General features: G+C 38.9%; 1 protein-coding gene across 1 annotated transcript in view; it reads right to left on the bottom strand.

The window, feature by feature from the left end:
* Window positions 1-8,258: 8,258 nt before the first annotated feature.
* The window catches only part of COL4A1 (collagen type IV alpha 1 chain), a 131,284-nt gene continuing 124,903 nt past the window's right edge, over window positions 8,259-14,639 (bottom strand). Inside the window, exons 50-52 of the mRNA XM_074815317.1 lie at window positions 14,225-14,339; window positions 13,026-13,198; window positions 8,259-11,312 (exon numbers count right to left, since the gene is read on the bottom strand). Of these exons, the coding sequence (XP_074671418.1) occupies window positions 11,231-11,312; window positions 13,026-13,198; window positions 14,225-14,339 (370 nt within the window). The 3' untranslated portion in view covers window positions 8,259-11,230. The remainder of the gene's footprint in view (window positions 11,313-13,025; window positions 13,199-14,224; window positions 14,340-14,639) is intronic.

The following is a 14,639-nucleotide window of genomic DNA, read 5'->3' as shown; positions in this document are numbered from 1 at the left end:
TAGTGTTATCATATGGTCGCTTAAGATGCTTCAACATTCTGGAAGGAATATTTTTATACCACTGTAAAGCACTAGTGGCAATTGGCAGTAATTGTTGACACGACGATAACAGTGGGTGTGGACATGGCCAATGTGGACACACTGAGTGTGTGAAGTTGGGCTCTAGCTCTACTCCCAGTCCATGGCTCACAGGCATCTTTGCCTCAGCTCCTCCACCTGCGAAACAGGGATGATCAATCACACTGCAAAAGCCCAGAGCAAATGGCATTATGTAAGGTTGAAAGCTTGGCATTTGATGACATTTTTTGTGTTTATAGTGCACTTTGATGTGGCCACTGAGAAAGGATGAGAGCAGCAGGTAAGGAAGCAAGCCAGGTGCTTTCTCAGGACACCCAGATGGCAGTATGTACTGTGTCAATGATGGCAAGAGAACATATATTTCCTGCTTCACAGGAAAATCATTCATCCAAGCAATTTTTGCTCCATGATGTTTGAGTGAAGTCCATTTTGTTTACAATGTAAGAAAATTATTTTTGTTACTGGGTACAGTTAATTATTCTGAGAACATATCTCAAAAAGTTTTCTCGAATGTATGCATTTGTTATACTTCAAAAGACTTCTGGCAGTTCATGTCCATAAAGTAGTAGGTAATAAGCCAGAAGAAGACCTACAAAACTGAAAGATAAAAAACTGAAAGATAAAAGTAGTTCTTAGAAAGCCAATCGACTTTCCCACATATGAAAAAATTCAAGTGGCAAGCTTTTCACAGAGAAACCCCTGGTGATAAGCAAAAGGTAAGAAGCTGTTTAATTGTGCCGAGAAAGTTAATATTAAAAGAGGCACCCCAAGCTAGGCTGTGTTTTTTTAAAATAAAGGCTTTTGTTGTTTGTCCTTGCTATTTAAACCTTTTCCAAGCAGACTAAGAGGACAGAAAATGAATTCAGTCAGAAGTTTATAGCTTGCCCTTGTAGTAGAGGAACACGAGAGTTGAGAGCCTTACTCAGCACCATAATTCCTGCTTTACTGTAAGAAAGCAAGATATCTTTGCATCTTTTTGTAGAGCATTTTTCTTGCTCTCGTGCTTCCACCCAGCTGCTCCTGTTACCTTATCAAAAGAGGACTTCTTCTGCTGCAGAAAATATTCTTGGGCCTATTGTTCCCAGAATTAATTTCTAAGCAGGACCAGATGAGGATGTGTCCCTAATATTGACACACAGATGTTACACCACTCTGAAGCAAAACAGAGGAGTAGACATTATGTGGTGTTGTGGTGCTTGTCTCTGAATAGTTCGTAGAGGTAAAGGACCGGGAGAGTCAGATGCTCAGGCTAACGCACGGGACATGTTCAAGAGAACTAGACTTTGTTGGAATTTTTAACCATTATATTGATAACAGAGAGCAAAGGTCGGAATAGACAGTGGCTGAAATGGAACAGGTCTCTTCAGTTTGCTTTCCTTTCATCAGGAAAACACACTGTTTGTACAATCAGCCACAGCTTTCAACAATGGACTGGGTGGAGATGAGTCACTAAAATGAATAATCCTTTTTAATCTCTATGAAAAACATCCTGTTAGTGTTGCCATATTCTAGGAATTGTTATAACAGGAGCAGCAAAAGGATTAAGTGCTTAAACCTGTCCCACCAGTACAAGTTTACTGCAGCAGAATCTCTCTGCCGGTAATGAGTCTCCACTTCTCCTTACAAAAACAAGAGAATGTTCCTATTCTGTATTTCTTTTTCTGTAACAAGCCCTCCAGGACCCATAAATAATACAGCTATTTTAAAAAATAAAATCTAGATCAACTCACAGCACACACTGAGGATGAAATCAAAGTAAGGATCACAAGTTCACCAAGATCAGACCAGAACCTCTTCTCAATGCCTTTCTCTGAGAGCATTACACTTCTGCCAACAAATCCTCCAGAGAGTAAGAATCCTGTAGACTCAACACTGTCCTTTCTGAGCTTTGCAGTGCAGTGCTGTGCCTCTTTCAAAAGGTGAGTGATTCTAGGAAGTGATTAAAATAAGTAGGATATTCTTTGTAGCATAAAGGCTGAAGCCTGTGCTTTCAATACCAAATGCAAAAAGGCTGTCAGCTATAAAGAATGAAAAAGCTATCCAGCTACCTGACAGAAACGATTAGTCTCATGAGCTATGAAAATTGCTAGAGGAGGCAGATGACTGCTTTGTTTTCCCCACAATACTTAAAATGGCAAGAGCTTGCTAAAATATTTAGTGTTAATAAAAACTGATGACAAGCTCTTACTGGTCTCCTTTCCAGAAGTGAGAGTTCAGGAAGACTGCCTCCTTTCACTGGCTCTGTCACATTAAGGTATCCAAAAGATGTTGAAGGTGATACAATACAGAACCCACGGAGACATCCTTAATTAATCTCAAATAAATTGACAAGGCTTTATCATCAACAGGTGGCCTAGTGGTGCTTGTTTTGAACCCTTCTTTTAAACACATCACAAGGGATTTTTCAAGGTGCTCAAGCCTTACCAGCTCTGCTCCCATGGACTAACATTGACTCGAGCAGAAGCAGAGTGGGATGACACCAGCTGTATTTGCACAGTGGGGCAGGTGTTTTGTTTGTAGGCCATGCACCTTGGCTGTTTCCCAACCCCAGATCAAATTTACCTCACAATGTACCTGCCAGTCCTAACTCACTGCCCACACTCACTTGTCTGCCCTTTTCTGTGCCTCTGGGCTTCTTCCCAAAAGCAAGCAAAGTGGAGAGGGAACAGTCTGCACCTGTATCACCCTTCAAGGTGGAGCTGAATCAGAGCTAAAATTTGCACCTAGATCTCTCCAGCTCTTGGCACATCTCCCGCCTTCATTGAGTAATTAAAAACTACAGAGCAGGACTTCTTAACTCTTACACATTAGGTTCACCCTTCTGTCAGCTGAACTTCAATAATGTTTTGGAGTAGTGCAGATGATGGGATAATAGTTCTTAGATGTGAAATATATATAAAATAACTGTTGATTTTATATATATATATATATATGTAATAAAAATCCCACCAGAACATGGAAGGACAATATCTGATAATAGGAAATTACAGGTATGGCCAACAAGTGCTAACACAGTTTGGGACGGAAAGCATCTTAGTTCTTCAGTCCTGACAGCTCAGGCAATCTCACCAAATAACTATGCAAATTTGTCAGGCCTTAACACTTGACATTTTTTGTACCTACATTTTTATTGAAAAGACAGCTCCAAATCTCCCTCTTTTGATAGTTATAAAGGACTCTCCAGGCTGAATTATTTTATGATCAATTTACACCCAATTTACTAAATCCTTTCTCTATTAAACAGGAAGAGTTTTTAGCCCCTTCCTTGAAACTGTGTGGAGGAGTTTTAGGCTTCTGATCTCAGAAAAAGGATAGCTAGGATGGATCAAGGAGGACACTTGTAAGACTCCATATGTCAGGATACCTGGTCATCCAGAACATCCTCTCCTAGCCATCGCTTCTCCTTCTATACCAACTCTTCCTGGAGCCCAAGGTAAAGAGAGTGAGTGATATGCTGTCTTTCCTGAAAAAAATTTCTTGTCCCATTTCATCTATCATTAGTTCACTTCGGAGGCTCCACTTTGAATACCATACATTAGCGATGTTCTTCTCCAGGAAAGTGACTGAGAAGACAGAAAGCAACTCTCACCAGGTGCCTGCTCTCGTCTTATTTGACGTCTTCTGTACAATACCCACATAGCTGATCCAGCTGTTATTTTAAAACTACTGCAACTCTGGATTCTATATAAGGTTGTATAAAGTAAAAAGTCCAACAAATGGAATGGAATATTCAAAAATAAAACAAATCTTTCTTTTTTTCACCACTGTCCAGGAGTATCAGACAGTCTGGGGTAGACCATGATCCATCAGGGACAGACCTGGTCCAGGAGGTAGACTGACTTCTTTTCTAACTGCATGGAATTTTCATTTCCATTTTCTCTGCTTGTAAAATGGGAGCAATGGCATTTATTTGCTATTGTAAACAATGTAGAAATATTTGAATTAAAAATCTTGTATATGTTTATTCTAAGTAACAGTTGAAGATAGTTACTACTAAACTGCTATGGGTTTACTTTTTAACTACGTACATAAACATAGAAATTTGTCTGAGTTTGTGGCTGTTCATATGTTAGTATCCGAAGTACTTTCTAATAGGAAGCGGAAAAAAATTGGTTGTCGCAAGTCTGTTAACTATATAAAACTAGATTCACTCCATAAAAATGACAAGAATGTCCTGAGTGCCTCACAGAAGAGTTGGCCGCATGTGAAAGGAGGTAGATAATCCTACGTGTTCCTCTCCTAGTACTTGCTGCCACATGATGAGTTAATATTTGATTAGACAGTGCTGTATCTATGACACCTGTTCACCAGGGAGACTAGGCCAACAACTGATGTAATCTACCTTATTATATACTTAATGATAGAGGAGAAGTGCTGCTTTTTCAGCTTCCCACGTCTGCTTTTCATTTCCTCTCCTACACATTCCTGAGGGGTCATGCTCAGTGCCTTACAAGAGCAAACAAACAACTACAAAATTTCTCTCTCTCTCTCTCTGTGATTCTCTGTGATTTGCCTGAAAAAGAGGGGAAAATTTTTAACTTTTCCACTGTACTCTGTGTTTCTAGAAAGAAATCTACTTCTTGCTAATAGTTATCAATTAATAGTTATTAATATACATGTATTGGCTAGATTTCTCTGACTACCTAAGATCAGGACAAAACATACCAGAAAATGTGTTCATATTAAAGCCACACAGAAGAGCTCCTATTTTTCACAGTGGTGAATCAAGCGCTTAGCCATAGTCTCCAGATTCACTTCACAAATGTCCTCAGACAATCTCAGGGTTTGACTAGTAGGACCTACTCAGTTTTTTAGGTCAGTTCTCTGAAAAACCTTGTAGGGCTCCAAAGCTTCTCACCGGAACAGAATCCTAATTATTCTCCCTGCAGAGTTATTCCTACCTGTGATCCCCAGGTTGCAGTGCCTTCCTCTAGGAAATGCTGTGTTTCTGGTTTGCACCACTAGCAATCACAGTAATCTTTGGAATCCGAGTATGATTTTTATTTACAGTGTATAAGGTTGTGTTCAGGAGGGTCTACACAGCCAGTGTGATTTCTGTATTTTTTTCAATCTGGCCTTCATAACTTCTGTAGCTTTCCTTTTAAGAAATCCCCATCTTTACAAGGAAACCCTCAAATTCTGACATAACTGTAGGTGATTATAGCGTTTCAGATATTGCCTCTTTCTAAGTAACTGTTGCTATAATGTGAATATATAATCTAGAGAATATTTTCTCAAATTCCCATTTCAGTTTTTTCCCCCACATTTTAAAAAGGTCACCATCTTTCCATGAAGTAAATTTGCCTTTGAACAGAGCTGCAGTGTACTTTTATTGGAACGCCATCACTTCTTTTCTTTTCTATGTGTTTTATTGGGAAAGGGAGACCTGAGAATAAGACAAGGTATATCTTTCACTGCCCTGGGCTAGGTCCTTTCCTTGGTTCAGGGACAATGCTAAAAGGCCCAGATGGTATTAGCTTTGAACAGAGACAGTTGACAGTTCCCAACTGCTGAACAAGAGTGGTCATAAAATCTGTGAAAAAGCTGTAGTCAGTCTATGTGGAAACGAGAGTAAACAGTCATCCCGTTTGTAGATGTGTCTGTTGAGCTACCAAGAGTCTTCATTTACTTCTGCCTGATGCTCACCTTCTTAGCTGTCAGAGTCCTGAAGACGCTGCAACACATCTTCCATGCTATGATAATAGGACGTAAATCTCAATATAATTATAAAACAATATGTACTGAGACTCCCCTGGGAATCAGCGTCTGAGCATCACAGCTAGAGTGGGGATTCCCAGATACATTTTTGAAAGTGGTGCACAGAAGCAATTCATGGGATTAATGTGATTGCATTTCAAGTGCCTATGATTTGGTTGCCACTTTGATCCTATCTCACAAACAGGTTCATGTCCAAAATTAGGCTGGAAAAAATGCTGCTATAATTATTTAGAGGAAATAGGAAGAGGGGAACATCTTCCACTGCCAACTACTATGCCCACAAAGATAATAAAAGCTTTGGCAGAAGTGAGCACTGGGCATGTGCTAGCACTCTCCACTTTGAACCTCTTCCAGGAACCGATGGTGAGAAATAACCACTTCAGTGCAAGCCTGAGAGGTACATTCTAAAGAAACCATACAGTGAGTTACACCAGTCTAAAAGCTGTGTGCTAAGAATAATAAAAAGGTTTGATCAATGCTCTTTAACCTATTTTACAAGGACTTTCTCCCCTGCCCAGGCCATTTTACATGCTTATTTACTACAACGTAAATCATACTTCATGGAGCTGAGATGACAAATGAAGCCTGCCACAATTCTGCATGAAATGTAACATGTTTTCTTAGGCGAGACAGAAGTTGACAGAGCATCAAATGATCATGTTCCATCTATAACTTTCACTCTGTCAAGTCTTCTGTCCTCTGCACACCAATTATAATAAATATAGCTGACTGCATATAGCCAGAGGAAAATGAATGCAGCTCTCTATCATAGGTAAAACTAAAAGATTCAGACATTTGTAAATATTTTGATTGTTTACATAAAAGCAACACTCTGTTCTCTTTGGCTTGAAGAAAATAAGAAGCTGGAAAGGAATATATCTTTAGAAACCAACGCTGAGATATAAGTAAGAATATTCAGCTCAGAGTAACATCCTCTTACAGTGGGAGCTGAAGACAGAAGGTGGTGTCAGTAAGCCTGCCTGGGTGAAATATCTTTACCATAGGAAGCATTTCTGAGTTCATGAGAAGTAGTAGTAATTTATCTTCCCACAGATATTAACACCTCAAGCAACACAACAAGCATATTGTTTGCTAGAGAAATAATCAAAAACCACACACCCCCCTCCTTGCATTTTTGGAAGGACTTTCTTCTGACACTCTGAAGGAAGAAAATGGTTAGGAAACATACTTTCAGGAAATTATTTTTTGAGGTTGTTCTGTTAGTACATCTTTCACAAGGAATATGTGGTGCTTCTTGCTCGTTTGCTACTGCTAGAAGTAAGTTTGTATATTATTTTTTATTTATTATTATGCTGTAAAAACTCACAATTAATATCAAGTTCATACTTTATAATTTAACTAATGGACGGGTGGGATGATTTCCTTCTCTCTACACTCTTACCTCAGTCTGAAAACAGAGAGGCTGCATGCTTCCATGTGGCTACTGGATACTTCTTTTCTTAATAATGATTAATTACATCCCAGACCATCACTGTTCTCAACATTAGCCTGAGCCTGATGTATGCATTTAAGGTTCCACACTGGTCTCTCATGTTCTCCTTGTGTTATCTAATTCAGAACGTGAAGTTGATAAGAAAGATTGTTTCTGTGTGACGAGGTGGAAATGCAGTGGGCAGCACATTGCTGCTGCTGCATGAACAGCAGAGAGAGAGGAAGCTTCACGGCTGCCTTGGGAAGGGCGCTGCCAGACTCCTTCCGAAGGTCCGCGCACAGGCATGGCCAGCCACCATTACTAGAGCAAGGGGTGGCGATACAGCCAGATACAAAGACACATGCGCTTTCAAATTGTCAGGGGCCTATCTTTGTGCCAGGTGCCATATTTCCTGTTTACTGGGTTTAGTGGGGGCTCTGGGACCCATGTGCCTGGTCCTGTGTGTTACGTGTTCACGTTCCATGTCGTGTAGTTAGGGCAGGTTACTCAAGATTTGTAAAACATGATATGTAAGAAAGGAATTCTCAAAAAGTCATGCAGCTTTACGATTTCAGTCATAAAAAGCTACAGCTTTAATACAATTGGTTTTCAGGAAGCCTAGTATGGGGATATTGTTCTCAGGAGTCCTCTCTCATAGAAGAAAGTGTATTTCTGCAAGGAAGTTACCATTATGAAAAGGATAAAGGATATTATTATAAAATAAATGTACATCTGTCAGAAAAGACACACAGGCTAAGAGATCAATTGTTAAAAAATATATATTGCATTATTTCATTATATTCTATTTTTATTTTGTCTATGTATCGATTTTTAAAAAATTTTCTTCACTGAAGACTGCTCCATTCCTATTTCAGAAGGAAAATTGCTGGTGACTAGAACATGTCAGAATAGAGACACAGACTTGGGAAAACAGAGAACTGTCAGGCTGCTTTACATTCTAATGGATTAGAAAACAAGACATTTGTTAGTGTAAAGTTGTTACCATAAAGGGAGCAAGGGCACCACCTGCTGTTTTAGAAATGTATTTATTTGGGTCATGAAAGTTACTCTTCAAGTACTGCATTCAAAAAAAGTCAGGCCTACTAAACAAGCTGTACTTCTTTAGGAAAGCTTTCTCCTGAAATTTAAGCTTATGCAAGACAATTTTAACAAATGATGTGTTTGCTTGTTCACACAATGAGCTGTACTGTAGCAACAATGGTGGCCAGAAATGACTGAATATGGGATACTTACAGATTTTTGAAAGCAAGAAAGGATTTCACATTTCTGTTCTGCTTTACTACACGGACTCTCCCTCACCCAGGGCATCGAAATCTAGCGTTTACAGCATTTTCAACAGATCTGATTGGTATTTGATAACCACTGAGAAGTTTACTAACTGACTTAAGCAGAAATAGCATCTTTAGCACGAGCTTGGTTTGAGCCATTTTATGAGCTGGAAGTTATGGAATAAATAATTGCTACTAGGTAAGTAAGACATCAAACTGTAGTTTAAACAGGTTTTGAAAATTTTCAAAGGACCTTGTTTCCAAAATGCTCCTAGTTGAGAAAACATGGGTTAGTACATGCACAGCTGCAGTGAGTAGTCCCTGCACTAGCAAAAGGAGTTGTTTTCTTATGCACAGATTTGATTTAAACATACATGCAGGACTTTTAAAATTCAACTGTCTGGCAGTTCTGAGACAATTTGAACCAAGCAAATTAAATCCCCAGCTGACCAGGAGATAAAGGGGAGTGCAATTAAAAAGTCTGAACAGCAGCTTGGATCCTCTGAGTTAGAGAAGGCTGAATGTCTCCTTAATTCTTCCTAGATGCCACAAGGACTCACCCTATCGCCTTCTCCTCTTCTTCTGAATAACAAGTGGCACTTTGGAAAACCCTGTATCGGGCTGATTAGACATTACCAGACTCTTGCATTTTATGGGCTGGTAATGGACTTCTGTGAGGACTGGTCATTTACAAATAAAGTGATCATCTGTCAAAACTTCCATGAGAGTCAAGAATCGGCACTAAAGAAAACGGCCAATTTCTCTACAGTGGCCCTCAGTCGTTTGGCCAGCCAGTGTCCTCAAGGATTTTAAGTGAAAGTGAATTCAGAACAGTAGCAGCAGCCTCCACAAATTTGGGAAAACAACATGAAACATTAACAGATTATGTGCTTTTGCCAAGGAAAAAGATATCACAGCCCACTTCCTCTTCAGACAACCAGAGCCAAGATTCACTTTGCCCACTTACAAGCAAAATTGTATGAGATATTTTAATTTTTATCCTGCATAATTCAGTTCTGATTTGTGCATGAAAAATTCAAAGGAAGAGTGAAAAATGTGTATAATTTGGTGGCTTTCCATGAGCTAGGATGAAGTTAGCAGATTTTTGTAACATGTTCACATCAAACGTATTTCAGTAATAGATGCATATCCCACATTTTGTCTATCAGTACCAGTTCTTACCAGGTAACGATAGAGGTTTCAGTACAGTGTCCTGTTTTCCCCTTTTGAAGATGCTTTGTACATCTGAAAGATGTGCAAAACAAAAATAATCTAGGATTGCATCAAGCTTGTGCATTTATTGGTGGCTTATTAAAAATGAATTCATTGCTGTAAATGAATGCTAATAACAAATTAGTAAAACCTTTTTCTTTTCTTCTGTTTTTTTACAGAAATAGTTTTATTACAAACTTGAATTCTTAAGAAATACACATGTAAGAAATTACACAAAGGCCTTGGCATTTGCAAAATCTTTTGGTATTTGCGTGGTAATAGTCTATAAAACACTTCTGGACACAGATGTGCTCAAACAATGGTATCATTGCATAGAAATCCTTTAGAAATATTTCTGAGGCTACTTTGAAGAATTTTTTTGGCACAATATTAACAAAATTAAGGCCTTATACTTTTCAAAATCAAGTCATTCAGTGTGTGAGTAGCGTTTAAAACCCTGAAAAATATTAAATACAGAATAAAGACTATAAGCTCAAAGCAGAATTTACTGTAATAAACAAAAATAGGTATTAACCTGGGTTCAGTCTCTGCAACTTCAGCATTGAAATGGCCTATGTAAAATGAGCATTTCACATCATACTTTTTGGCATTTAACATCTAATTCATGACACTGAAAAGAAGAAAACTTTTGTAAGCTTCTTTTTGATATGATAAACTCAGAGCTTGATTTGCCTAATTGTTGATATCTATATAAATTACTAAAATATTTATATATATATTTTTTCTTGACCATTGCTGGATCATTCTTTATTCCACAGGAAAGTTTGTTCTACTGCATAAAGAAGCTGCATAGTACCAACATAGCAGAAACACTTACTTGCCTATTTGGGAAACCAATTTGGCAATCTCTTCCAGATGTAGTCCCATTAAAACCAACAGCACGAAAGACTACAAACAGAAGCAAAGGTTTGCAGGATGGCATTCTATGTTGTGAAAAGATGGTTGCATGTTGCTTAACCACAGTCTGTAATCCCAAAACTCTTTTTTACATTAGTATTGCTTTGTACAGGAACAATAAGTACATACCCAAGAGTCTGGGATTTTGAGACACCTAGATAACGGTAACAACAAACTTATCTGGGGAAGAAAAATGAATCTAAATATATAATACAAGAATGAGAAAGGGGGGTCAAACAGTATAAGGCAGAACTGCATACCTCCTAGCACCTTTGCATTTTTTCTGGATAAATGCTGACTTTTTATTCCATCAGTGCATTGCATTTATATAAAAAATACATATATTTTGATCAAAAGTGCCATTTGGCATGTCAACATTTGAAGCTTATCTTTGTTGTCTCTTTTCTTCTTCAGCAAGGACAGGGCCAGTAAAGCAGTGTGTGTTAGTTATGCAAGTTCCTAAAAGGCACTTTACTGTTTTCATATTGGACAACAATGAGGTACATATGATATATGTCTAGGCTTCATTGCTGTTAAACAAATAGCACCATATTGTGTGAAATTAGTTGAAATTCAAAAGTCATTATGTTTTTCTCATACAGACTTGACAACGGCTAACATTTGAGCGCAGATCCCCTGCTTTCAAAGTTGAGGGAGTCGGTTTCCTATTAAAAAAAATAAATGAAGAGAAGACCCATTAACAATTGTTGATACAAACAGATGTTTTTCAGGTTTATAACTGACAACACAAACTTTGTATGCAGCCAAGTGCCTCTTTAAGCTGTGCTGAATCAAGAGGGCGTCCCTAAATTCTCCAATGTATATTCACTTTCAAGTTTGGTCACAAACTGTCACAAGATCAGTTTTAAACATCATCCACTTCCAGTTACTTCAGAATTCAGTTCTATCACAAGGCTCAACATTTTCTTACCCAGAAGACTTTAATCAGCAGTTTGAAAACATGCTGGAATTTGGGTAATAAAAAAAAATCAGGCAAAGAAACTGAAGATATTTGACTGTGAGTTTCTGCTAACCCTTGTGACTTTACAGAAAAATGAAAAGCCAGCAAAGGAAATTATGTGATGTCGTATAGAAAGACAAACCAAAGTCTTTAGTGTGTAACCTATCATAAGGAGTTACTCCTAGCAATTGGAAATAAAGCATTTTCAGACCAAAGTATGCTTACACGTAACGCTTTTCTTTAAAAAGGATTATGAATTTATAGGAAACTGAAGAGTATTTGTGAATTATGATAGTAAGACAGGTCCCCTGATCTGGGATTATTTTAATAATTTGAGATACGTTTTGTAGCCAGAAGAGGGTATGAAGTTGACAGGTCTCTGGGTAGGACTCAATGCATACAAACAACTGTAGTCCCGACTCCTCTAAATTTTCCTCTGACCAGCTTTCCTCTTTCCTAGGGGAGCCAGTGCTCACCTCCGTGTTGGGAAATGGGCTCTTTCAGTAGTAGCTTTTCTGGTTGACGAGATTAGCGCCAATTATAATCAGTCCCAGTGCTCAATCTTCCTACCAACTCAGTTGACAGCTATCTCATAGACAGTCAAAACTGGCTAAGCAATCTGCTTCATTTTGATGGAGACAGGCTAAGGAGCATTCACAGATCTAGAAGACATGATGCGATGAAGGGTACCAGGAATGGCAGCCTGGACTGCGGTGGAAGAAGATGCTTGCCTGCACTCCAGAGGAATGCCTGCTAATCAGGTAAGCCATGCAGACCTGGGAACTGGTCTATATGCTAGCATATTAATAACATTCATATGGAACAAATTAGACTGTGTTGAAAAATACTTATGTGCAGGAGACCAGAACAAAGCCTATTACCACTTAATTCCTGAAATTAGAACCTCAGCAGGACTGAAGAAATGCCTAAGGCCTCTCTCTGCCTTCAGCTGCATTTTATTCATACTTCCTCCAACATTGGGGAAGGGTAAATAATTGTTCAGCTCACTTTGTTCAACACCTGCACTAATTTCAAGTGGTTCTATTATGTGTTAACATCCTCTAGGGGTAATGTTATATTCTAACTTAATTTCAATCGGTATGTCAGCCTATCCCAGTTACAACTCAGTGAATACAATCAAACATAGTGAAAATGCAAACATTGTTAGATTATTCTGAAAAGCAAAATACTAGGTACAAATGACACATTGTAAATACTAACAGAAGATACATTAATTAATTCCCCCAAAAGCTATTACAATTTTTTCTTTTTGTTACAAAATCATTAACTGCACATACTAACCAGGCTGGGGCACAGCCAACACTTGAATCATGTATTACATTCAAACAATACTTCTCTTATTCAGTGACATGGCTTGACTGAGTCTCAAATACTGATAAATAAATCATGAACTTACTTGAACATCTCGTTCCTCTCTATAGTGGCAAGCCAGAAGCTGTAAGCATTTGCATAATAATTGCAGGTGCCCCGGCCATGGCATTCAATGAAGGGAGCGCTGCGAAACTCCTCTAGGCAGGAACCAGGAGACGCCAGGGCCTGGCCAGAGCCCTCCGCACCAGCACTAGTGTGCTAGAAAAATGCAAAAGCATCAGTCAGAGAGGGACTCTTTATCTCTTCTGCTACTACACCTATTAACTCTCTTGCACAAATATTTCTTCACATGCCTCTCCTTGTCCTCTGTTGTGCCCATCTGCTGTTTTGTCCCTCAGCTCAAGGAGGAGCAAGAAGGTGGAGGTGAAGGGCTCCAGAGGTGGCACTGGGTTTTCTCGCTTAACAGCAGCACAACACATCAGCAACATCAACTTCCAGGCAGCTGTATGCACAGAAATCCTTCAGGACTGACATAGAACCCAAACTATCTCTCTGCTAGCAACAGGGCAGGGCCAGCTCTCCGGCCCAGAAGGCATGTAGACTAGTATGGTTTATATCCGAATAGCTTAACCCAATTCCTTCCCCACATCACAGTGGCCTCTCTCCCACTGCTGAGTACTAACAGCTCTGGATCCATGCTGTTTCTCAGACCATGCCCAGACCTTGCCTGAGAGAGTGGCTGTTGATATAGGCTGTGAGCATGACAGGAAGCATGCTAACAGCTAACCACTATGGAGGACTACAGTGGCTCTTCCAGGCCACTCCTTGGCCCTATTTCTTTCACTAATATAGATACAGCTGAAGAAACTGGATAAAAGGTAAAAAATTCCATCTGAAAACTGAAGGCTTATTCATCAAAAAGCGGGAAGAGGACAGGCACTGATATGCTACCACTTTAGGAAGCTACTACAACATAGGTGTAGAAGGACAATGGAAAATTATGCTTATTTCCTCATTTATTCAGCACTTGGATCCTGTGCTGGAGCTGCAAACAAGAGAGCAAGACGTGTGCATTTCCCCAGAAGTGAACAATGAATTGCTATTGCATTATTCTCATTTAGTAATTAGCCAGAATCTTTTTAAAGTCACCAGAAAGGGTGGTCTAATGTCCTCCTAAGTCCTGAAGTGACACAGTCAGATATTAACTTTCCCAGAGCAGGAGTGTAGATCCAATGCCTGAAACTAATGCTTTTCTCAGCTCATAGTATGCCCCAGTGCACTTACCATGACAAAGGAGTAACCAATCCAAAGTGAACTCCAGCCTTCAGGACATGGTGGTATTTGAATTGTTTGACTGTGAACAGCTATTACCATAGCAGGAGCTTCACACACAGAGCATCTAGAAAGACCAAGACATGAATGAGTTATATACACTTGAGGATTAATACTTCTTTTTTTAGAAGTTACTTCCTTTAAGCAATCTTGAATTAGAAAATGTTGTCACCTTCAGAAACAAAGGAAAATCAAAATGTTTCATTTAGAAAAACAACCAATGGGTTCTTTTATTTTTTAATTTGTCTCTTCTAATTTACTTAGGAACAGCTTAACTATTAAGTCTTATTCCTATTAGCTATCCTATGAATAATGAACGAAAGACCACTTATCTGAATATTTAAATGTCTTTGCCTTTTTCTAGCCC

The sequence above is a fragment of the Strix aluco genome, chromosome 2 (genome assembly GCF_031877795.1).
Source record: "Strix aluco isolate bStrAlu1 chromosome 2, bStrAlu1.hap1, whole genome shotgun sequence".
Lineage (NCBI taxonomy): Eukaryota > Metazoa > Chordata > Aves > Strigiformes > Strigidae > Strix > Strix aluco.
Note: the sequence above shows the minus strand (reverse complement) of the source record. Positions and strands in the feature narration are given on the sequence as shown.